The sequence below is a fragment of the Pholis gunnellus genome (genome assembly GCF_910591455.1).
Source record: "Pholis gunnellus genome assembly, chromosome: 4".
In the NCBI taxonomy this organism is placed as follows: domain Eukaryota; kingdom Metazoa; phylum Chordata; class Actinopteri; order Perciformes; family Pholidae; genus Pholis; species Pholis gunnellus.
Window position 1 is genome coordinate 1,676,431 of NC_136530.1, and position 10,926 is coordinate 1,687,356.

Genomic DNA, 10,926 nt, shown 5'->3' on the forward strand with positions numbered 1-10,926 from the left:
TGCGGTGCAGCAGGATTAAACTGAACAACGGTGCTTTTTATTGCTCAACTTTGAATCCGTAGAATTATATTTATTATCTCAAAAGTTACAAAGTGTCACTTTAATTAACATAAAAACAAAGATAAACAAATTGGTTTGTTATATTTGATTGAATGTTAAAATTCCATGTTTGAAATACATACATACACTTTATTTTGCGAGAGCAAGTTCTACTTTTTTTTCTTTCTAAAATTCCTCAAAATAAAGCACGAATATTTCTCCTGCAACAAAGAAACTCACTCGTGAGCAGACGCACTGATTTATTATCGCACATCTATGAGAACGAACGTCAACGGGACGCTGACTCTGTGTTAGCGGAGCTCGGCCACCGCGAGCGTCCTCAAAGCTATTTCCAGCAAATAATTCATCCCGTCGTGTCCTTTCTCGTGACAAAGCATTTTTTGGGCGGGATTAAGTTATCATTTTCAAAGTCTCACGTTGTGCTTATGCAACCCCCCGTGATGCAGACGTCTGCGTCTGCAAACACAACACGCAGCGCGCTCTCTCATGTCGGAGCTGTGATGTTAACTGCTCGGCAAAAGAACATGACACCCAGGGTGACAGAGGGATTACTGGTTCTATATTTAGTGTTTATGTACATGGATATTGGCAGGACAACTCTGTACATGTGACACACACACGCACACACACATACGCACACACACACACACACACACAGCGATACAGTGATAACAACACAGATCTCCAGCACAGAACACGTTTTACAAGATGAGCTCTAGAGCAAACACTGGCTGAGATACAGGAGGGAATGTCCAAACTACGACAACTTCCTCGTAAAACTGGAATTTCCTGGTAACAGTTATTATTGTCATCGATAAAAACAAAACAAAAAGAGAGAGAGACGAAAAGTATAAAATAATTTAAATTCCTCCTAAAACACGTAGTGAATAATGCAGTGAGAGATCTATACAATGCGGGCGGCGGCTGCTGCGTCTCCGCCGCGTCGTCGTGATTTGAAAAACGCACAAATATGACACAGACGAGAGCGAACGTCATGCAGCGAAGCAAAGAGAGATGATCTTCTCTTCCAAGTTCTGCCTCCTCAGAGGCAACGTCGCGTCAAGACGAGCGGCCCGGTGACGAAGCAGCTCCTGCCAACACGGGCCACCGGCATGAAATGTAAACATAAATATACAGGTTGATATCTCTCTCTACAAACAGCTCAGTCACTGCCACAGGCCCCGTCCGCTTGTGTGAGTAGTCAGTCTGTATACACTCCTTAGTAGAATATCACTTAGAGTTAAATAAACTTATTTAATATATAGATTTATAATAGATTTTATTCTTTGCAGAGTCATTTAGCAGTATTTCCTTGTTTTCACCAGTTTGCTCTGGTATTTCACCGAGTGACCGCTGTGTCCCACCACGTAAACGTCCAGCAGGTAGGTCTTCCCCGCCTCCAGACCCGCGATGGTCTCCGTGGTCACGGCTTTCTGCAGGTTCGGGCTGTGGAAGTACTTGCACATGACCTTCTCCGACTTCCTGCGGGTCTCCGGCCCGGCGCACTGGTTCTGCTCCCGGCGTCGCTGCTCCTCGCCGTAGTTCTCGGCCACCTCCTTGCGGTAGATGCAGTATTTGTTGCGGTCCTGCGTGCCCAGCCAGGCCACGGTGGCGGAGGAGCAGGTGCGCAGCTTGTCGAAGGCCTTGATGCGCGTGTCCTCCGGGAGCGACGGGAACGGCTGCTTGCTGCTGGGCCGCGTGGTGGCGAGCACCTTCAGGGTGGAGGCCCCTTTCCTGCTGCCTCGCAGGCGGATCAGGTACTTGGCTTTGGGCTTCCCCCGCAGCTGGAACTGCCGAACCCCCTCCACGTTCTGGGAGAGCAGCAGCTTGCCGTCGCGCCGCACCTGCACCTGCACGGCGTCGAGACACGTGTGGACGAACAGGGTGACCCTCTGGTGGGAGGACACCGGAGCGAAGCGCAGGAACTTGCTGCCCTTCCTCTTGATGAAGACGTCCGACACTTTGCCGTCCTTCAGCTCCACCGTCTTCTGACGGGCTTCCTCTTTAGTGCGGGCGAAGGTTCCCACGTACGCCGTGCTGGTGTTGGTCGCAGAATTCACGGCAAACACGTCAAAGTAGTACTGCGTGTCCGGCTTCAGGTCTGACACGGTGAAGATGTTTTTATTGCCGATGCACACCTTCTGAATGTCCAATGCTCTGGGCTTGGCTGTGTACGCCCGGGAGATCTTGTTACTCGTGAGGCCGCGGTCTTTGCCGAAACCGTTGTCAGAGGGCACAAAGCCAAAGTGGGCGAAGTCAAACGGGCTGAAGTCTCTGCCGGGCTTCGGAGCCAACATGAAGGCGTCGTCCACGCTCATCTTGGCCTCGGCGGCGCACATGCTCTTGAAGTTGTGCTCCTTGTTGATCACCACGCAATACTGGACGGGCTGGCCCATCAGAAAGCCCGTTGGCGTCGGCTTCCAGGCCAGGGTGACGGTGGTCCGGCCCAGCGCGGTCACGTCCACGCGGGGGTCGTAGGGCAGCTCCGGGTAGGGCTGGTCCGACTCTGGAGTCGTGGTGGCGTACACCTTGAAGTTGCTGTCTTTCTCTGTGGACAGCATCTCCAGCTGGTAGAGGCCAGACGGCGTGCTGGTGGCCACGTACGCCTCCACGTCGTTACCCTTGTAGGTGAAGAGCTCCGTCCCCTCGTCCACGGTCACCTGCTGTTTCTGTTGGTCCAGAGGTTCAGGCTCTCCTGGAAAAACAACAACAAGAAAATGCAGTCATGACCTTTACAATGTTTGTCTTCTGTTTCATTTTTTTGGCTTTGATGAAAAGTAAATTTCCACCCGATGATAAAAGTGTTTGATATTGTTGACGTCACGACGAAGCTCCGCAGAGCCTCGTGGACGATTAGCCCCTCACGGGGGCGGCCATGTTTTCACTCCAAACATCCCCAAAAAAGATCACAGACCGGCATTCACTCGGCCTTTCCGGGGAAGCTGTGCTACAAAGAGGCGCCTTGTAGCTTCCACGCGAGAGAGGCGGCCCAAGCATAATATTGTGTTTGTCGACCGGAGAGTGTGCTCGGTGGTGTGCTATAAATTAATGCTCAAAGATCTACTCCCACCAGAGACGTTCAGCAAAACAAGAGCAGCAAAGACGGGAAGAGGCTTTGCGCAAACACTTCTACCGATCGACGAGTAATGGGTCCAATTCATAGACTGTATCTGCCTCGAGTTCGCCATTTTGGCTGTTGTCATCTTGTTTATTTCGAAAGCAGAAGTGACACGAGAGGCGGGAGGGTCGATTTTTAGGGGGCCGAAATGTTACGATTAACTTTTGCGAAGTGAAAATCCACCGTGAAAGGGTTAAAGTTGAAAGACGGAAACACGAACAACTCCCAGACCGGATAGCTCTGTGGTAGCGACCTGTCAATCACAGTAAGCCCCGCCCCTAAAGCATCCCCTGCTTTATGGTCTGTGTGACTCTAAATGGACCATCATTTACTAAATGAACATCATGCTGTATTGAAGAAGACTTGAAACTAGAGATTGAGACCATAAACTCATGTTTACAATGTTTACTGAGGTAATAAATCAAGAGAGAAGTAGAGTCATTTTCTCATAGACTTCTATACAACCAGAGGAGTCGCCCCCTGGTGGACACTAGAGAGAATGCAGCTTTAACACACTTCAGTATCGGCTCCATTTTTCAGATCCCGAGGTTTCCACCTGGTCCAAATGTGCTGTTATTCTTCTACTTAGAGATGAATTCTTTTCACTTGAGGCAAGGTACACGTCCTCAACAGAGTAACACCCCAATAAATCATTTTATAATATTTGATCTGACAAGAGCACGGCCACAAACGCAGGTGCTCGTGTATTTAATATTCAAATGTATGCTCACATCACACATCTACGCTCTAAACCGCCCCCGCTTTGGTCGTCTGGAACGATCTGCTGCGTTGAAAAGGACGCCCTCCAGATGGAGAAAGTTTTAAGAGCGAGGGAGAAAAGAGAAAAAAAGTCAGAGAGACGGAAAAAGAGGAAGACGTGAAGTGAAGCAGGATTTACCTTAAAGAAGACCAAGACCGCTTAAGTAAAGGGATGAAACGTAAGCTTCAGTACGTTAACGAGCCCTTCTCTGAAATTATAGACGTCAGCTTGGGTCGAGTCAGACATCGTAAGTGGTCAGACTAGACACTACGACTGTGACTTAATTAAAACCCACCAGAACACAAAGCCTAACATCACTGCGTAGGTTAATTGTGTGTGTGTGTGTGTGCGTGGAGGAGGGATAGTGATATTTCCACATAACGTGTCATTAACCTCTTCCACTGCTGCCTGATGTCAATTATACCTGATCCCTCTCCGCTGGCCTCCTCCGGCAGCTCCTGCAGAGTCAGTTTCCACTCCAGAGGAGCGTCACAAGGTGTCACGGTCACAGACAGCGGGGTGTTGTCTTCTTCCACCACAAAGTAGTACCTGTGAAAAACAAATGAAAGGGGCCGTCACATTTTGACGTTTTATACAGAATAACGTGTGGGGGTGAAATGCACGAGCAGACAGTTTGAAACCAGCGATATACTGTCGTACCGCTGACCTTGGTCTCTCTCTCTGACAGACGCTCAATTACACCAACACGACTTTCTCATTTATTATTTAGTTTTTGCATCTGCATAATAGATTACGCTACGGAGCAACGTCTGATGTTTCCTATCTCTTTACAGTAAGTGGCCATCTGCAGGTTTAAGGTATTCCACTGATCGTTACGGCTCAGTCAGCGGTGGAAGTATAATCACCAGAGTTGTGCTGTTCATTCACTCGTTGTTTCCGTCTTTGAGCAGCTCTCACCTTTTGAGCGTGTCCCTGAACAGGTAGCCGCTGATCTCGGCTCCGTCCGGGACGACGGAGGAGTCGTGGAACAGCGACTTGTCTCTGATCTGCATCTGGAAGAGCCCTTCGTCTCTCGTGGGCAGCTTCTGGGCCAAAGCTCCCGGCCCCAGCAGCCCCAGCAGCCCCAGCAGCACCACACTCCAACCTTTAAAATGCCTCATTCTGAAAGACACAGGAAGAAACCGACTTCACTTTCATTGTCGTATTGAGTTATATCACAGTTATGTTTGATTTGACCCTGCAGGAATGGCTGTCTGCAGGGTTTATTTATTTATTGCAGGAATAATTCCCATGCAGGAATAATTTAAGCGACTCCTGTCACCAGCTACATGTAAGAGTGGTCTCAGTCTGTTCATCTAACTCCCAGCAAGGACACACATGAGTGTACTCGCCAAAAATGTCAAACTCATAACATAACTTAACGATAACTTAATCTTTGTTTAATGTCTTCATGCTAAGCTAAGCTAATATTTAGCATACAGACATGAGAGTGGTGTCAATCTTCCAATATAACTGGACAAGAGTTCTCAAAATATCGGACTGTTTCTTGAGTGCACATGATCAATATCTGTGGCTCATATCGTGTCTTCATAAAGTCTATTTGTTGCAATGGAAGCTGTGAATGGCCTTTCCTTTCCTTTCCTTTCCTTTCCTTTCCTTTCCTTTCATTAGCTTGAGTTCTATTTGGCAACACTGAGCTTTGGCAACAGACTTCGCCGCGTCTTTAAAAGCGTTCCACTTTAATTAGTTTCCACATATTTGTATTTTATGTTCAAATGTGTTTTCTTGCCTTTGAGTTTGAACCTTAATTAACATTAAAACTGGGTGACAGCACAGACGCCATCTTTGAGTGAATCAGTGAGCAAAAGTAAAGGGAGGGTGAATGAGTGCTCCCAGCCACAGAGAGGAATGAGGGGGGGGGGGGTTCATTTAAATACAGACGTGTGAAGGAAAAGACATGGCTGGAAACTCCAGGGAACCGCACTGCTTCATAAAAACGCTTCATACAAAAATAAATCCTGGGATCCATCCAGTCATTTAACTTTTATCGAGGCGAATATGAAAATGTTTGGCGGTGCGCAGATGGAGCTGAGGCTCAGCTGACCGGGGCTGAGAGCCTCTCACGTATCCCCCGTCTATTGATTTGTGTCCCATTGATTGCAGCTGATGGGAACGCCAAATCCCTGCTGATTTAATCAGCGTAATGATGGCAGATTAGCCAGATACTTTACCGCCATTTACCGCAAGCGAGATGGTGTCCTTTTAATGACCCCCGTCTCCCTCCCCCCCTCTTCTTCTTCTTCTGCTCACCCTCCCTTGTCTCTCTCTCTTCCCCTTGATCACAGCTTTTTCATCAACAAGTAATCTCTTTCACACTTGTACACACACAGTACACTCCTTTTAACTGTGTCTGTCCCCCCTCGCTCTGTTTCCTCCCTAAACAGAGGCAGATGAGTGAAACCAGAGGACCAACCTCTGCACTACAAACATGGCTTCATTTCTGCATTATAGTTCTTTAAAAACACGAGCAGGCATACAAAATAAAAAGCACTTAAGCTCCCATCAGACCAGTGGTGTGTGGTGGCTCAGTGCTCACTGTGAAGGGCATCTATCAATACCTTTATGTCTATCCACCAAAATAACCCGTACCAAGTATCACAGCTCTACACTCAATCGATCCTTTAAATGAATTATAAAGAAACAAAGGTTGAATATCCTGTAAATGTTTGATTTGGCTGCTGAATATTTACTCAGATGTAGAACTGTAACACCTCCTGATTCTAGATTTTAGTACTTTGTTTAATCCCCAGACATGTCACTAGTGTTGTTATCAGTTAACTATTTGTGAGTCACGTGATCGCACCAAGTTACAATAATTCAGAGGTGCGCGACCACACGCTGTGACCACAAAGCACAAGACGGGATTACGTCATTTCCAAACATAACTAAACTAACTGTGTCACTCCGGAGAGCCTGGTGATCTCCACCCAACACGTTGTTGGAGGGCCTGCTCCTCTCTACAGCCCCCCCCCCCCCCCCCCTGTCTATATTTACGCCCCTGAGTCAGACCGCCAAACGTCTGAGGTCTGACTCACACGGAGATCCTTATCTCCTCGGCTCGTCTGCCTCCACTTCAGAAGCGACACTTGGAACAAAAGACGTGTCTATTAATACTAAGACCGCCGCGCTGAGGCGCTATCGCGGGGCTGTCTCTCATTCCAACCCCCCCGTCCGTCCGTCCGTCCGTCCACCACACTGATGTCATTACGCATGAAGTCTGCTATCACTCAAAACAGTGAGGGGTTTATCAACGCTGCCATTAGCACGTGCGACACGCAGCTGATTCGAACCGTGCACCTCCACGCGCCTGTGTTCACGAGACACGCCGCGGAGGGATAGGCGTGTGCATACTTAGGAGCAGTGGGTCGCTGCGGGCTGCAGAGTTCCTTCACCAAAGTAACACCAAAAAAAATGAAGCTGCATCTGGAACAAATAAAGCCTCATGTTTAATTAGAGCGCGGGAAGAATGCACGAGGAGCGGGTCATTGTAAAGCAAAGCCGCCCGCAATCGTGTCAACTTTGTTTTGCTGTTGCCTTTTCATCTTTTTATTGATTCATTTATAGTTTCTTTGTTGTTGTTTCACTTTAAGTGGACTTCGCTGAGCGCTGCGGCCGGAACACATCCTGCGCGAGCTGTGGAAAGCTGTGCGTAATTGGATTAAAGGACGAATGCAGCTCGCAGTGGCTTCATCCAACAGAGGAAATGGCGATGCTCCTCCATCCCCACATCTACACTTCACATCGGAAAGAACGTGAATGTGGCCGACGGCCCTGTGCCTGATCTGAGGATCACGTTTAAATGACCTCTGTCAGCTTTGACCTCGCTCTAATTTGGGGTCATTACGAGCAAATCAGTGCGCAAAGCCAAAACAAAAAATGTTCACACTCTGGTTTACTACTTCTCCCAGATGGACGCGATATTCTCCAGGGACATCAATCAACTGCAAAATAAAAATCATGCGCAATCTACTCATGATTAAAGCGCAGAACAATCCAAATGATCAGCTCGTTATTTCACTGCAGAAACACATTGATTATCAGCGTTTCCATGTTTGGAGGTGCAGCATGCAAACCGCCTCTGACCTCTCTCTCTCTCTCTCCCTCTCCCTCTCTCTCTCTCTCTCTCGCTCTCTCTCTCTCTCTCGCTCTCTCTCGCGCTCTCTCTCTCTCTCTCGCGCTCTCCTCGTGAGGACAGATGAGCCTCGCGCCCGCCACCACATGGAGCTCATTAACAGAACGGGAGGGAAAATAGAAGACAGTTTAATTTCAACACAAATAAAGAGACATTTCGGATTCCGACCCGAAGCCCTCGGCCTGAAGGCAGATTTATGGCCGGACCCCTTTAGGTGTAGCGAGCTCCATCACATGGCTGTCACTTCAGGGCCAAAGTGGAGGATTGGAGTGGAGGGAAGAAACCGCACAGGACCTGGACCTGTTCTACCAGAGCAGGTCTGGTTGCTCTTGGACGGCCACGCGGCTGGTTAATGAATCGGCATAGAGACTTGTGGCCGAGGGCTCCGATTCAACAATGGTAGAGGTTTTTTTTATTTGGTGTCCAAACCCCCCAACACACACACACACACACACACACACACACACACCCCTTGCCATCAACAACATTGCGCACAGTTTGAGTTTCTGAGCTATCCACATCATCGGAACCACGAGAGCTGGCACAGGAGCATGATGGGAAGGAGAGCCCAGTTTCCTTTCCTTCCCCCCCCCCCCGACACACACACACACACACACGCACACACACACACACACACACCTCCCCTTTCTGCTTCTTTATAGTCCATCTCTGGAGCTCGCATTTAGCGCTGCGTCCTGGAATGTGTCTGTGAGGGTCAGCTCGCTTTCTGCCTTTAACAACAAAAAACAACCCATTCAGATAGAATACAGAGGGGGGGGGGGGGGGGTGACTGATGTGCTGGCATTGTAGCAGCAGAGGGTGATTAAAGATTACAAGAGAGAATGCCCCATGGGAAAGTCATCCACCCACATGCCCCCCCCCATCATCCACGGGGCGCGCAGGGGGGAAACGAGTCAATCACGATCCCGTTAAGTCGCGCTCATGCTCGGGCAGAGAGAGCCGCCCTGCCTCCTTACTGGTGTCGGTCCGAAGGGAGCATAATGGGGGGGGGGGGGGGCAGGGTGTGGATATGATGAATAATTTAACAAGGGAATAAAAATAAAAGCGTCTCCAGTCTCGTGGTCAGAGTGGATGTATGTATCTCAGTCTGTCACTTCTCTGCAGCGACACTGGAGGAATTCTTTCAGCCGGAGAGGTTTTCATATGCAAATGAGCGGTTTAGTTTCGGTATGCGACGTCCCATTTTAAGACTTTTCTTTTTTCTTTTTCTTTTTTGTTCATCATTCATTCTCCCTGAGAAAGTAGAGAAGGGAGGCAGTGCGGCGTCGCCCCGCTGCTAAATACAGTTCTTCACATCCAGCACTCCGGGTACGGGTCTCTCATTAAACCCCGACCGAGAGGGACCGACACGGAGCTCTCTCGTGGACCGGATGAGGAAGAGGAGGAAGAAGAAGAAACTCCCAACGTGAGCTAAACTGTCATGAATCTGCATTGAATGATTCAAATAAAAATATTAATGTAAAAAAATATCACAATTACATGAAAAAAAATCATCATAAAGCGCTGTACTCGTGTCCGCGTGCAGCTCTTACAGGTGCGTAAAAGCTCCCACGAGACAAAACATTTATTTCAGTTTTTAACACTTTGCAGAGAGGACAGCGCTCGTGCGCGTCTCGGTGCATCTCGCGGGGAGCATGGGAACCAGGAGGCACAAAGCAAGAGGAGCTCACCAGCTCCAACGAGCCGCGCGCTGCTGAGATTACAATATAAGACATGAAAAAGGCACGCGGGCTCGAGCTGGAATAGCAATGTGTTTGAAACGTTGAACTTCCCGGAGTTGTAAACCTCATGAACCCTCTCGCGCTCTGGAGCTTTTCATGCACAAAACAAAAAAAAGAAGAAAGTTCAAGAAAATAACTTCAAAATCATGCGATGATAAAAACAACACTGCGTGTCTTACCTCTCAGGGTGTGAAACGGACTAAGTTGTCTCTCGGTTGTCTGTCGGCTCTTCTTCGCTCTCTGGTGTCACCAATATTTAAAAAAAATGTAAATTCTTTTAGGAACTAAAAGAAAAACGGGAACATAAGTTGTCCTGCTCGCTGTCCTGCTCGGTGTCCGGTAGTCCCCTCCGTTCTTCTCCTATCGGTGGTGCCTATCAATCGGATTAGGCGACCGCTCTGCTGCGCGTTCGCAGTTTTCTTGCGGATTTAACTGGTCTCCAGTGGGCAGGAGTGTGTGTGTGTGTGTGAATGTGTGTGTGAGTGTGTGAGTGAGTGTGAGTGAGTGAGTGAGTGGGTATCCTCAGTGCTGGCAGTGCGTCCCTCCTCCCCTGCCGCGCCGCTGCTATTGAAACCTCCCCTGGATTGGAGGCGAAAACTGGTGCGAATGTCTTCCCCTGAAGACTCCGAGACACAGAACCAGCCCACACACACACACACACACACACACACACACACACACACACACCAGCTCTGGTTTGACTGGCCCTCAGACTCTAACGGAAGAATTCCTCATGGTTCATATTCTCAAAGTGTAATAAGTTTACTTTAAGTCACATCAGGAGCGGACTCGTCTCTGGGGTTACTGATAAAAAACAGACATAAACCTGGAGACAGCGGGGTTTCCCCTCTCTCTCTCTCTCTCTCTCTCTCTGTCTCTCTCTCTCTCTCTCTCTCTCTCTCTCTCTCTCTCTCTCTCTCTCTCTCTCTGTCTCCCCCCCCTCTCTCTCTCTCTCTCTCTCTCTCTCTTACTTTTGTATTTACACTGATGCTCCCTGGAAATTATTACTTTTGTCGGAGTCACGCAACCCTCGGGGCCAAAGACAAGTTTTATCACGGGCCCTGGTACCTGGGCGTGCACGCCGCGATCAGAA

The 10,926-nt window shown here is 48.7% G+C and overlaps 1 protein-coding gene across 1 annotated transcript; it reads right to left on the reverse strand.

Annotated features, from left to right (window-relative positions):
• Positions 1-614: 614 nt before the first annotated feature.
• Positions 615-10,302, reverse strand: ndnf (neuron-derived neurotrophic factor). The gene is made up of 4 exons (XM_079157937.1): positions 10,013-10,302; positions 4,857-5,060; positions 4,363-4,487; positions 615-2,755 (listed from the first exon to the last, which is right to left on the reverse strand). Exons 2-4 carry the CDS (start codon positions 5,057-5,059, stop codon positions 1,359-1,361), a joined length of 1,725 nt encoding a protein of 574 aa, XP_079014063.1. The 5' UTR covers position 5,060; positions 10,013-10,302; the 3' UTR covers positions 615-1,358.
• Positions 10,303-10,926: the final 624 nt, after the last annotated feature.